The sequence below is a fragment of the Salminus brasiliensis genome, chromosome 1 (assembly GCF_030463535.1).
Source record: "Salminus brasiliensis chromosome 1, fSalBra1.hap2, whole genome shotgun sequence".
Taxonomy (NCBI): Eukaryota; Metazoa; Chordata; class Actinopteri; order Characiformes; family Bryconidae; genus Salminus; species Salminus brasiliensis.
The window spans coordinates 47,407,245-47,421,612 of NC_132878.1; the positions used below are offsets into that span (position 1 = coordinate 47,407,245).

The window sequence follows — 14,368 nt, forward strand, 5'->3', positions numbered from 1 at the left end:
TCCAAAATTTAAAACATTTTTCTAAAAACACAGGTACTAAAATTGTTATAGCTAGCTGGCAATGAGCTTCACCAACTGGTGTTTGATAGTGCTAGCTCGCAACCTATACATACTTATCCCACAAACTTATTCAGTAATGTTATTCCTACACTAAACTTATGTCATTAACTGGCTAAACGTCACCTGGTAGCTAAATCTACCAACGTCTTGCACAAAGTTTATTTTGGTGATGCTATGTGCTATGCACATGGTGTACCTGCTAGCTACAGTAGATGTGTCACGCAGTAGAGATTTACTACTATATCTTCACAGACTGACTGTTTACCAGCTGAAAAGGACTCTGCTAGAGATGTTACCAACATTAGTTAACAGACCCAGAGCATATGTCTGTTGTATGTCAGAGCATATATCCTGATGCTCACTATTTAAGAACAATGGTTTAATGCAAGGCACAGATACGGAATTAGTTATTCTGTTTGGATTTATGGAGTGCAGACAATGTGGCTAACTGCTACAGCAGAACTGCCGATAACTAAAAGGAGAGAGCCAAAAGGTAACAGACATGGGAGCACCCAGAAACAAAGATGGAGACTGTCTGAGTCCCAAACATTATTTGGAAAGCTGTTAGGAGGCATCATATGGAAAGGCTTAGGAAATAGGGTCCCCCATTTTATTTATGTAAACTATCCGGACGCCAGTGAAGAATCAGGCTATGATCAGATTTCCTGGTTAAGGTAAGGACCTTGGCTAGTTGAGAGGTAATAAAGGCAGACACTAATGTTTCTTCTTCATGGAGAGAGAAGGCATTTCCTAGCTTAGAAATGTTAACGATGTTAGAAAAGTTCTAATATCACCCATGTGTTCATCAAATAGATGTGAATAAATTAATGACACAAGGTGGTCAGCTGCTGAGATAGTAATGCAACAACCAGCATTTCACATCCTTTATAAACTCCTCAAATTTTCTTTAACTTTGTTTGCAGGTTTGGCTGGCATATACAGTTATGTATCATTCGCATAACAATGAAAGTTACTTACTTTTGCATAATTAGAAGATGCATCACTTATCTTTATGAACAAAGAATGTTTAGATTAAACATTAATATACTTGAGAGGTTTCTTCAGAATACAAAGGAGGATGAAAATAGGCCTATAGTATTTCTTCTGACTATGCACCAAAGGTCAGGCAATGGCAATTTAAGATGTTATTGGGGCAGTAGGAGTGGCTAAATCAAAATAGCTGCAATAGGATCAGTCTGGGAGCTGTAATGTAAAAAGGCAAAGAGACCCATCAAATCTAAGAAAATCACCCTGAGAATGAGAGTTTAAGGGTCAGCACTAAAGTTTAAACTAAAGATTCCATTCCAAGGTAATCATGCCATTGGACCTTTGCAGCTCACACTGGAACAACATGGGTGACACTGAAGGGACAATGGACATGGAACAAATCTCTGTGTGGGGGGTACTCAACAGTACCGGCATCACCCATGTCCCGAATAATAAAATCATCCAACCCAGAAGGGCCTTTTGACATTTAGGTTAGCAAAACTTCTGATGACATTTTAGGGTTTAACAAATTGCTCAATGACCTCTTTAGGACCAGTGGAAAGTTGCAATTATCTAATCTGGCCTAGGATTTACATGCCTAGCAAATATTTAAGTTTGAGTGCCTCATTTCCCCCTCTATACTTGTACACTGAAGAGGGACCCATCCTAGGCCAATGAGTCAACAGGGGTAAACAGTACCAGACACTTTTTTGTATAGGAAAATAGGGCTGGGCAATGACAATATTTTATGGTCTTATGCAAATTCTCATTGTGATACACTATGCTTTTCTAAGTATGTCAAGGATATGGGCATTAATAAATATATATATTTACGTATTACGTAAGTATACTGCCAGATTTCACCAAATACCCTGAGGCAATTGATCACTGAGTGGGGAGAAGAGTTTGAGGGCCTCAAGTTTTAGATCATTAAAGAGTATGAAGCCAGTATAGAAGCTTCATGCAACAGAGGGAAATCACTCATCCCTATACCATATTCCATATTTATATATTCCATATATACACCCATACCATAATTAGTAGGAAGAGTTATCCAAAACAGTGAAAGTTTTACCAACCCTGTACTCACTTTAAAATAAGAAATTTAAATGAAATTTATTAAATGGGGCATCAGCTTTCACTCAAGATGAAGTGGTATAGTTTGTGTAGACCACCTCTTGACTAGACACAATTGATACATCATAAGTGTTCCATCTGGCAGCAGAAACGTCTCTCCCTTGTGGGAAAAACAATTAATGCAGAAGTCAATCCCAGCCTCTTGATTCAAATTGGAGAAATTGGCAAATATAGGAAACCCTCAAGAACCTCCAAGCTAGGGAAACTGAAATCTACTCACTTCTCCTGTTGCACCTTGGTTCACAAGTGGCACCTGCAGTTGGTGAGCATACAGCTGTACTGCAGTGGATGTAGACCTGGGTGAAAAAAGTGGAACAATTAGGCTTGCTTGTATAAATACAAGGGGAATGCAAGAAGTTACTCTCTCTTTCAAAGGAGCCATGGATCTACAAATGTGAACATCTTGAAGACAAAGCATTTGTAATGGCTAGGGTATGGCAGTCCTGATGAACCATCAACTGCAACGGGAGTGGTCAGGTAGCGGTCAACCCCAGAGGCCACTACAGGTAGAGTCAAGTCAAGTCAAATTTATTTGTATAGCGCTTTTTACAACTGTTGTCATCACAAAGCAGTTTTACATAATTAGTAATTAATAAAGGACAGAGAGAGAAGAAAGAAGAAATAACATGAAGGATCAAAGACCCCCCGTGAGCAAGCCAACGGCGACAGTGGCAAGGAAAAACTCCCTCAGAGCTGGAGGAAGAAACCTTGGGAGGAACCAAGACTCACAAGGGGGACCCATCCTCCTCTGGCCAGACTATTTAAACATTAATGATAAAAATTATCAAAGCAGATACAAAAACAAAACAAAGTTAATAGTGGTGATATTAATAGTGTCAGACCGCCACGAGTCCATCTAGGTTTCAGCACGGCCACCAAACAGGCAGCGGCGGCAGGCGGGTGAGCCATGGGTGGTGGCGGGTTGGGGGGGGGACCCGCTGGCCGGACTGGTAAGTGGCAGCTGGTTAGACGCAGGTAGAGGGGACCTCAGCGGGCAATCTTCCAGCAGGTCGGGCTGGGTGGCCATTTACTTGAAGAAGGTAAAAAGAGAAAGTTAGTTCTAAGAGGAATTTTATGGAGGGCAGAGAATGTTGAGAATCAGCATCTGGGTATGTCTGACGACTCCGGCAGGTCTGATTATCACAGCATAATTAAAAGGAGAGAGCCAAAAGGTAACACGGACACGGGCGCACCCTGAGAACACCAGCATCTATCTGCTCCACCGTCAACAAACCTGAGTGATCGTGTGTAAGCAGCGAGACGACAGCTCCAGCATCTCAGTGTACTACAATTCCCTGTGTCCGCGAACCCCTGGACCTGCAGCCCTTATCTAAGAAACATTAATTACCAAAAGCTAAACTAAACATATAAGTTTTCAGCTTAGATTTAAAGATTGAGACTGTGTCTGAGTCCCAAACATTATCTGGAAGGTTATTCCAGAGTTGGAGGCTTTATAAGAAAAGGCTCTTCCCCCTGCTGAGGTTTTCTGAATTTTGGGAACGAGTAAGAGTCCAGCACCCTGAGATCTAAGTAGTCTTGATGGTTCGTAATATACAATAAGATCCTGCAGGTACTCAGGAGCGAGGCCATGTAGGGCCTTATATGTTAATAGAAGAATTTTGTATTCGATACAGAATTTAACTGGGAGCCAATGAAGTGCTGATAGAATTGGACTGATATGGTAAAATTTTCTAGTTTTAGTAAGGACCCTGGCTGCAGCATTTTGCACCAGCTGAAGTTTATTGAGGTTCCTGCTGGAACAACCTGACAGTAGTGCATTACAGTAATCTAGCCTTGAGGTAATAAAAGCGTGTACTAGCTTTTCTGTGTCCTGTAGAGATAAGGAGTTTTAGTTTGGAGATGTTCCTAAGCTGCATAAAGGCTGTTCTACTAATATTGGCTATATGTTGCTCAAATGATAAATCTGAGTCGAATATGACGCCAAGATTTTTAGCTGCTAAACCAGGAATAATGGAAGAATCAGTCAAGTCTAACATCAAGTCTGATAGTTTATTTCTAGAGTCTTTTGGACCTAAAAGGAGAACCTCTGTTTTGTCACTGTTGAGGAGAAGGAAGTTATGTGACAGCCAGAGTTTTATATCCTTTACACAGTCCTCCATTTTCTGTAATCTAAATTTATCGTCAGGTTTGGCTGATATAAAGAGCTGTGTGTCATCTGCATAGAAATTTAACGCCATGTCTGCTTATAACTGAGCCCAGTGGTAACATGTATAGTATAAATAATAGTGGTCCTAAAATTGAGCCTTGCGGAACTCCATATCTTACTTCTGCGTAGTTTGAAGATAAATCTTTCAATCTTTGCAAATTGATAGTGTCCCGTTAGATATTATTAGAACCATGATAGGGCTGTCCCTGTGATTCCAACCATTTTGTCTAATCTTTCTAGTAATATAGTATGATCTATTGTATCAAAGGCTGCACTAAGGTCTAGTAGGACTAATAAAGATACGTAGCCTTGATCAGAGGCAAGAAGGAGATCACTCGTAATCTTCACTAGGGCTGTCTCTGTGCTGTGATTGGATCTAAATCCAGACTGGAATTTCTCATACATGTCATTTTTACTCAGGTATAGGAGTTGTTGGGCCACAGCTTTTTCTAATATCTTAGATACGAATGTTAGTTGGAGATGGGTCTATAATTAGATAATACGCTAGGATCAAGATTTGGTTTCTTGATTAAAGGTTTTATAACTGCTATTTTAAGGGTTTGGGGTACATGCCCAAGGCTAAGGGATGAATTTACAATTGTTAAAAGAGGTCCGATTATAATTGGGAGAATTTCTTTTAGCAATTTAGAGGGAATCGGGTCGAGTGTACATGTTGTACAATTAGCTGAGGATATAATTTTTTCTAGTTCTGGCTGTGGAAGTGGGTAGAAGGCTTCCAGCCTTTGTTCTACAACTAAGTTTTGTTCTAAAGCAACTACATCAGGTGACGGCCATGTTTGATTTAATAAGCAGGGTTGGATTTGTTGTCTAATATTTTCTATTTTATTATTAAAATAGTCCATAAAAACATGACTGGTTAAAGATGTTGGGATCTGGGGTTGAGTATCTGCCTGGCTTTTAGTGAGTTTAGAGATCTCACTAAAAAGAACTCTGGGATTGTTTGTTTTTCTCGATCAGCGAGGCCAGATACACTGAGCGAGCTTTAATGAGTGCCTTTCTATATTGACTAAGGCTGTCCTTCCACGCAGAGTTGAACACCTCTAGTTTGGTCGTCCGCCATTTACGCTCTAGTTTCCGCACTGTTTGTTTTAAGGTACGAGTATGATCACTGTACCACGGTGCGAGCCTTTTTTGCCTCATCATTTTATTTTTGAACGGTGCTACTTTGTCTAAGGTTGATCGAAGGGTATTCTCTAGATCGTTTGTTAATTTAACGAGCTCCATTTGGTCTGACGGAGTGTAAGCTAAGGTCGATAGGGGTGGGAGATTTTTAGTAAACTGTACAGTTGTCATTGGTGTTATTGTGCGTTTTAAACAGTGTTGGGGAGAAGAATTTACATTTTGCCTAAGATGTAGCTCAAAGGAGATTAGATAATGGTCTGATATTACTGAGCTTTGAGGTAGAATATTTAGCTGATCAATGCTAACACCCAGGGTCAGGACTAAATCTAGGGTATGATTACAGTAATGTGTGGGTCCAGTTACGTTTTGTATAATGCCAACAGGATCTAAAATTGATACAAACGCCTTTGTTAATGGATCGTCTGCTTTTTCAAAGTGAATATTAAAATCTCCTACTATTATAACTTTGTTGCTGCACACTGCCAAGTCTGCAGCAAAAATCACTAAATTCTTTTAAAAATTCAGAGTAGGGCCCTGGAGGCCTATAAATATTAATCAGTGTGAAAACATTTTTATTTGCAGCTGGATTTGATATATTAATATAGATAATCTCAAAAGAAGTGAAGTTGTTAGTGTTTTTGAATAATCTCTAGTGTATTCTGATAGATTATACATACTCCACCTCCTCTGCCTGATAATCTAGGGCTATGTACATATTTATAGCCTGTGGGGGTGGCTTCATTTAGTGCTACATATTGATCAGGTCTAATCCAGGTTTCGGTTAGGCAGAAGACATCTAGTTTCTGATCACATATAATTTCATTTACGATCACTGCTTTTGAGGATAGTGATCCAATGTTAAGTAGACCAAGCTTTAGGTCTGAGGTGCTGCTGTTATCGTTGAAATGAGAGATTTTAACACTGATTAAATTATTAAAGGAGAGGAGGATCATTGGAAGAAATCGCAACAGCCAGTGGCTCAACACTTGTAGACAGATACCTGCACTGGAAGTAAAGCCTGACAGAGGAAAACCAGATGTAAAAAGCACAACAACCAGGGGAGCATCTTTCATGAGGGTCCATCCTACTCACTCATAGTGGCTGTCCCTTGTGATTGCACCAAGTGGTCCCACACCGACTTCATAGGAGGAAGACATTTTGTTCTCATAGAATATGTAGTCACCAAACACCTGGTTGGAGAAAAGCACAACAGTTTGAACAAAAGTAAACACTTCCCATGTACCTGAAAATAAAAGCCTCAAGCACCAACCATTGCTCTTGTGCCACAACCAGTCACAGGAAACTGATATATAGCAAAGTCTGCATTGTAGTCAACAGCACCACAGAGTCCATCACTTCCTCCCAGAAAGCTGATTGAATCCAGGCTCAATCTGGGCAGTGTTGTATCCCTGGCCACTACCAACACAAACTGACCATCTATTGTGCACTGGATAGTCACTGGAAACACAAAAAGGGTGTAAGGTTTTATTTTGAGCTACAATAATAAAGTTGTTAAAGAACCAAATGACTTACCATTTGTTTTCCCATAGTAGCACTGCTGCCCATCAAAGCAGCAGTTTATAGCACTACAGCAAACAGCATCTAGGCCAGGTTCTCCACAAGGAATCTTGTCATGGTCATCCAGTTTACATTTCTCAACACTGACCACCTGTGCTTGAGGATCATACCTTGGAGGGCCAGAAAGCAGAGGAGAAAAAGGGCCAGGAAGCTGAGGGATTTGAGGTAGCTTTGCTGCTCTTGGACTCCATGATGATGGAGCTACATTCCCCACACAAAGTGCCATAAAGGCAACACTGAGCAACATACTCATGGTTTCCAAACTCTTCAGGCCAACAAATATCCATTTGCCCTCATGTTGCCTTTTTATTGTGTCTTTCTTCCTCGTTCTGAGCAGCCCCTCCTGCTTCTCAGTTAGCCATCAATAATGGTGCAGCCCTGTGCAGTCAAAGACTGTGCAGTGTTCTCTGTTGGTAGTTTTAACAAGAGCTACCCCATTTGTTCACTGCATGAGATGTCAAAAACACTGAATTATGTAAAATTGCAGACATCGTTTATTGCTTTTAACCATAATCTCAACTCAGCAAAATAAAAAGGTTACAGTTCTGTGTGAAGTCCAAACTGCTAGACATAGTGCATAGCGCTTATCAGCAGCTTTCCCACGTACGGAATTCCTTGCTGCACCATTATCTGTTTATGGAAAAATATAGTGTAAATATAGTGTAAAACAGAACAGGGGGTGTTCCACAAAGCAAGTTGTGTCCTTAATCCAGGCTTTATGAGACAAGCTTGGGTCATTTTGTTCAATTTCGGTTCCAAGTAAGGGGCTCAGTTTCTAAAGGTAAAGGTGCATGTTTTTGTCACTGTACTATGTACAGCAAACTCTGCATTTGACCCATCTGTGGTAATGGACACACAAACACAAGGGCCCAACAGTGGTCGAGCCCAGGTATCGAACCTACAACCCTGTGGCCCTGTGAAAAGAATAGGAGTGATAACATGGAAATGTCGATCACCCGAGGCTAACAGCATTACAAAGGAGCAAGGGCCTTGTAGACTTCGGCACATGGCCACCAGGGTTTGTATAGGGCAGATTGTGGTAAGAAACTGGCCGTCTACGACACCCTTGGATAGGTTTGGGGTGCGTCTTTCACCTGTCGACCCACCCCATCACCCCCTCCCCCCCGCTGCCCACGGTGGTCGCTCAGACCAAAGCGGGCGTTGTGTTCCATTCCATCAATCATAGCAATATATGCGCTTGGACAAAACTGCTCCATGTCAGGCTTAGCAAAGCTAAGTCATAGGCTGATTTGTGGGAAAACAATATTCGGGAACAGCGTTCCGCCGCTGTACTGTGCACTGTGCTCCTGCAAACGGAGCATATTCAGTTATTCATATTTTATTATAAATATACTGTGTAGACAAGTAGAGTCTGGAATTAGGGATACAATAATTGATTTTTAAACAGCTTGCTATTAACAAAAGTTGTTTAACCTGGGCTCGACCACTGTTGGGCCCTTGTGTTTGTGTGTCCATTACCACAGATGGGTCAAATGCAGAGTTTGCTGTACATAGTACAGTGACAAAAACATGCACCTTTACCTTTAGAAACTGAGCCCCTTACTTGGAACCGAAATTGAACAAAATGACCCAAGCTTGTCTCATAAAGCCTGGATTAAGGACACAACTTGCTTTGTGGAACACCCCCTGTTCTGTTTTACACTATATTTACACTATATTTTTCCATAAACAGATAATGGTGCAGCAAGGAATTCCGTACGTGGGAAAGCTGCTGATAAGCGCTATGCACTATGTGAGCAATAATCTAATAATAATGTGTAAAGCGCAACAATATATAATACCTTTAAAAAGAATAAATCACATGCATAGTTGTTTTTTTGTTTGTTTTGTTTTTTTACATAATTGGCCAGAAGTTTAAATAATCATCCAAACATTAGCATTTGGCTATAAACTCAAAATACAGTGCATCTGGTCCAATGTTGCTGTATCGTCCATGATAAATAAATACTGTCAAACACCATTACCTGCACACTAATATTGATTACTATTGCCCATTAGGAATGTAAATGTAATGCTTAGTTGTATGTGCATTTTCTGGGCTACTCCGTTTTGTTTTTTTGGTTTTTTGCTTACATCTTGTTCAGAACTTGTGCTGAAGCACTGAATCAGTCTTTAAACACTTCACCCACAAGGAGCATGTGACCACAGTAGCTGTGTGCAGTTCAGGACAGCAGAGCTATAAGAGACATGATTCACTCTAGAATAGTGCATAGTTTTATTTCTAGTTTTATTAGTTCAAAACACCTATAAGTATTTTAAAAATTATTCAATTTTTTTTATTTAAAGTATTAAAGTATATCTGTATAGTATAAACTGAATATAAAAATTATTATTAAATTATTAAATAATTTAAATAAAATACCCCCAAATATTATTTAAAATACTTATAGGTGTTTTGATTTGTTATATGCAAAAAAAAACACAAAACAACAACAACAACAACAAAACGTAATATGAATTCTTACCTTGAACTGGAGTGTAATACTTGTAACTTTTTTTGTAGCCGACATATCGCTTTATCAGCCCTCGGCTATCTGGGTTTCCTAAAGATCACGTGCACGCACATGAGCCTCGATTCCTGAATCCGGCCGTGACTGAGCAAGAACATGTCACACCTAGATTTAGTTAGAGGGACGCAATGTAATTTTTTTAAACTCAGCTTTTAACTAAGATCATCAAGTCATTTAAAATCAAGAGAACAGTTAAAACGATGTACGTGCCAACTAGATTCACGTCCTAAATCAGCTAAATAAAGTCCAGTCAAGTTTTTTTTTTTTTTTTTTTACCTCTTAAGCCTTTGAAATGAAGCAAAACCAGTAAATGAACAATATTGTTTTCCTGCGTTATGGAAAAGAGGGTGAAGCCATTCCACCTTAAATAGCGTGTCCGGCGCGTCAGTTAAGGTAGAACATAACTCTAAAATGGCTGGAGAATGTAAGTCTATTTCACCCTCGTGAAGAGAAACAAGATAATCGATCAGACGGTCAGTTCAGTAAAATGTTTATTCACTGTTTATCCAGTAAAGACGGACTAACACTCCACAGGTTTATGATTCAAGTCGAGGAACGATGTCGAGTGGGACTTGGCAGGGCGCGAGAGCGGAGCATTGCTGCTTATTCCGGCAAGTCCGAGAGCTTCTACAGCGCAGGATAGTAGCGCTGAGGTCCCGCTGACTACCTTATTTTCGCGTTGGTTTTGTCGGGTTATGTTAACTTAAACAAGGCTTCAGATGTGTTTAACCAACAGTCAGACTATTTAGTTAGTCCAATTAAAGGTGCTTGGAATCAACTATCTTTGTGGTGTTTTTATTATTATTATTTTACGTTCAGGCAGACAGGCGAGCCCCAGCCAGGCCGCGTATGCTCGGGTAGTGGAACACTGTAAGGCAAGGTGTTCGCTATTTTGTAAGCTGGTGGTTAATGCTATGCACCTGCAAGTAAGTCCTAGGTCAGTAAGCTAAAGGTTCAAAGGCTTTTAAATTGAGCGTAAAGCTGAAACAAACTAACTAGAGACAAAAGAACTAGCATGTCACCAATGCATTTGTGTTTTCAGATACAAGTCAGGTTTTTTTTACGCCCCCTTACTGTATTGCTTATACTGACTCATTTAGGTTATTGCCAAAGAGGAATCACTATCTGCCAATTTAAAGTAGACCACCGTTTTAATCTGGGTGGGTGTCCTAGCTACCTAAAGCATTTTAGATTGGTTTGGGCTGTTTCATGATTGGGAAATGTTTGTCACCATTGTACTGATTTTATCTTTTAGGTTGTAAATGGAGGTCATGGCAGCACCTTATAATGTATAAGGTGGAAATGTAAGTTACAATTACGTTAACGTTAAAATTCCCTTCTTTGCATTTACAGTGACTGCAGTTTTAAGACGCACACAAGGCCTGAGCTGTGACAATATGAACTTCAAAATGAGTCTCTGTAAATTACTTTAATCAACCTGCAAAATGTTACAGTACTTTTGTATTTTTTTGTAAGAAACAGCCTGCCCTAGTGAGCCTGGATGTGCCACAAAAAAAGGACATTCCCACCCCCCTTTTTTTGACAAAGTACTTTTAATGTTGAGCACAGATTATAGCAAAGTATTACAGTCAATAAAGCAACAAGTTTGTAGTTGAGTTTTTTTTTTTACACATTTGATTTAAAACAGTAATTTGGTTATTCCTTTTCCACATGTGCCTAATCAGACTTGACAGAGGAACCATGTGTCAAGGAGTAGATGTTGCCATGCTTCTGAAAAGGAGATAACTTTACTTTTCACTTCCAGTGACACTGATTACATCCCCACCATGCTATGCTTGTTGGTCTGCTATTGGCACTAAACATTGACCACCCCAAGTAACTGCAGTACACCTTTAAGGTCATTCAGAAGGCTCTGCCAGGTTTCATGAACAAAGCAGTCAATAGATATTCTGGGATATGTGCCTGTCTAAACACTGTAGGCACTTGCAAATACAGTGTGGTTTGAGAAAGCTTAAACGCCTGAAAGGGTTGCAGTGAAATTGCCACCAATAAGCTACTAAACTTTACCAGTAAATTTGACAATTCTAAAATGCTGTATAAAAGGATTTAAAGTAGGGCTGAGTTAGGGAACTTGTTTGGAGAGTTTGAGTCATGAGATTATTGTAAAAGTCACACACACACACACACACACACACACACACACACACGACTAGGAAGCAAGTGGAGACAGAACAGTGCATTCTCAGTCGGTCAAAGATGAGGCACACTTGAACAAAGTCCCTAAGCCCTACTTGCTCTCTAGGCAAAGAGATTCGTCAATAACCAACTAATGCAAGAACCTGCATCCCCAAGAGAAATTAAATTGACACAACATTGCCATTTCTTGAAGGGTTCCATACTAGTTTCAGGCCCTCAAAAGGCAAGAAGCCAAAAGCCAGTCTCAAGCAGCACAGTGTTACAAGCAAAGGAAATAGCAAGTCACATGTTTGAATTACCAGCCAGATTTCTTGCCCTGAGAGATCACCAAGAAAGTCGCAATAGAGTGCACACACCAAACCCTTGCAAAGAAACGAATACCATTCCACAATTAATATGCACAGGAAACATTGCTACAGGCAGCTGGAATTACCAGCTTGCTGTAGTTACATCAAGAGTTATGAAAGAGGAAAAGTAAGTAAGTAAGCCACAAAGTTGACTGCACATTGTCTTTATTACACCAGACGTCTCAAACTGAGGTGGTATAGTTTGTGTAGACCACTTCTCCACTAGACACAACAACCGATACATCATGATGACTCCATTTAGCAGCATCTCTCCCTAGTAGGACAAATAAGCACACAGATCAAGTATGTAGACGTCAAAGCCCAGCCCCACAAATAGGAAAACCCTCAAGAACCTCCAAGCTAGGAAAACTGAAATCTACTCACTTCTCCTGTTGCACCTTGGTTCACAAGTGGCACCTGCAGTTGGTGAGCATACAGCTGTACTGCAGTGGATGTAGACCTGGGTGAAAAAAGTGGAACAATTAGGTACAGGCCCCTTGCTTGTATAAATACAAGGGGAACGCAAGAAGTTACCCTCTCTTTCAAAGGAGCCATGGAAGCAGGATCAACAAATGTGAACATCTTGAAGACAAAGCGTTTGTAATGGCTAGGGTATGGCAGTCCTGATGAACCATCAACTGCAACGGGAGTGGTCAGGTAGCGATCATCCCGGTATGGACACCTGTGGAGTACATCCCATTGAAAACTAGCCTGTACTAAAGCACTAGCCCATTAGTGGTAGACAAGTAGTACATCCAGCTTACCCATTTACCAGGAGGTCCCACTGAGGAATGCTATAAGGGTCAGGGGTAGAGGTTGCCCAGCAGCGTCCCAAGACCAAGACAATGTTGGGATCGGTCCTCTCCAACATGCGCACCTCGACATACACAGGCTCCCTCAGGACCTTAGTCACAGGGTAGTCCGCCTCAGTGTAGTATGATGTATAGGCAACTTGTTCTGTGGAGGAGCCAGAGGAAATGTTTGTAGAAGCTAGAGACAAAAAAAGTCAAGAGCTTACAGCACCAGCAATACAGAAATAGCTCACCTTCCACACAGCCCTTTGTGACGCACTGACCATTGCCCAGTCTTAGCTCCACCCTGAGGGGACCAGAGGCCACTACAGGTAGAGGAGGATCATTGGAAGAAATCGCAACAGCCAGTGGCTCAACGCTTGTAGACAGATACCTGCACTGGAAGTAAAGCCTGACAGAGGAAAACCAGATGTAAAAAGCACAACAACCAGGGGAGCATCTTCCATGAGGGTCCATCCTACTCACTCATAGTGGCTGTCCCTTGTGATTGCACCAAGTGGTCCCACACCGACTTCATAGGAGGAAGACATTTTGTTCTCATAGAATATGTAGTCACCAAACACCTGGTTGGAGAAAAGCACAACAGTTTGAACAAAAGTAAACACTTCCCATGTACCTGAAAATAAAAGCCTCAAGCACCAACCATTGCTCTTGTGCCACAGCCAGTCACAGGAAACTGATATATAGCAAAGTCCACATTGTAGTCAACAGCACCACAGAGTCCATCACTTCCTCCCAGAAAGCTGATTGAATCCAGGCTCAATCTGGGCAGTGTTGTATCCCTGGCCACTACCAACACAAACTGACCATCTATTGTGCACTGGATAGTCACTGGAAACACAAAAAGGGTGTAAGGTTTTATTTTGAGCTACAATAATAAAGTTGTTAAAGAACCAAATGACTTACCAGTTTTCCCATAGTAGCACTGCTGCCCATCAAAGCAGCAGTTTATAGCATTACAGCGAACAGCATCTAGGCCAGGTTCTCCACAAGGAATCTTGTCATGGTCATCCAGTTTACATTTCTCAGCACTGACCACCTGTGCTTGAGGATCATACCTTGAAGGGCCAGAAAGCAGAGGAGAAAAAGGGCCAGGAAGCTGAGGGATTTGAGGTAGCTTTGCTGCTCTTGGACTCCATGATGATGGAGCTACATTCCCCACACAAAGTGCCATAAAGGCAACACTGAGCAACATACTCATGGTTTCCAAACTCTTCAGACCAATAAATATCCATTTGCCATCATGTTGCCTTTTTATTGTGTCTTTCTTGCTCGTTCTGAGCAGCCCCTCCTGCTTCTCAATTAGCCATCAATAATGGTGCAGCCCTGTGCAGTCAGAGACTCGTGCAGTGTTCAAATTCTGTTGGTAGAACTACCCCATTGATCTACTTCTACTTCATCTTTTGGGAGGGAGAAGCAAGGTGTGTGGTGAGGTTGAATGTTTCTCCT

The 14,368-nt window shown here is 41.0% G+C and overlaps 1 protein-coding gene across 1 annotated transcript; it reads right to left on the bottom strand.

Moving 5' to 3' along the window:
* Positions 1–2,189: 2,189 nt before the first annotated feature.
* On the bottom strand, positions 2,190–14,120 carry LOC140543684 (zona pellucida sperm-binding protein 1-like). Its single transcript, XM_072667234.1, is given in 13 exon segments — positions 2,190–2,284; positions 2,405–2,480; positions 2,546–2,571; positions 2,574–2,684; positions 7,183–7,273; positions 12,296–12,381; positions 12,492–12,567; positions 12,642–12,789; positions 12,872–13,064; positions 13,153–13,310; positions 13,385–13,482; positions 13,563–13,750; positions 13,826–14,120. Coding segments are annotated over 13 exon segments (1,641 nt in total).
* Positions 14,121–14,368: the final 248 nt, after the last annotated feature.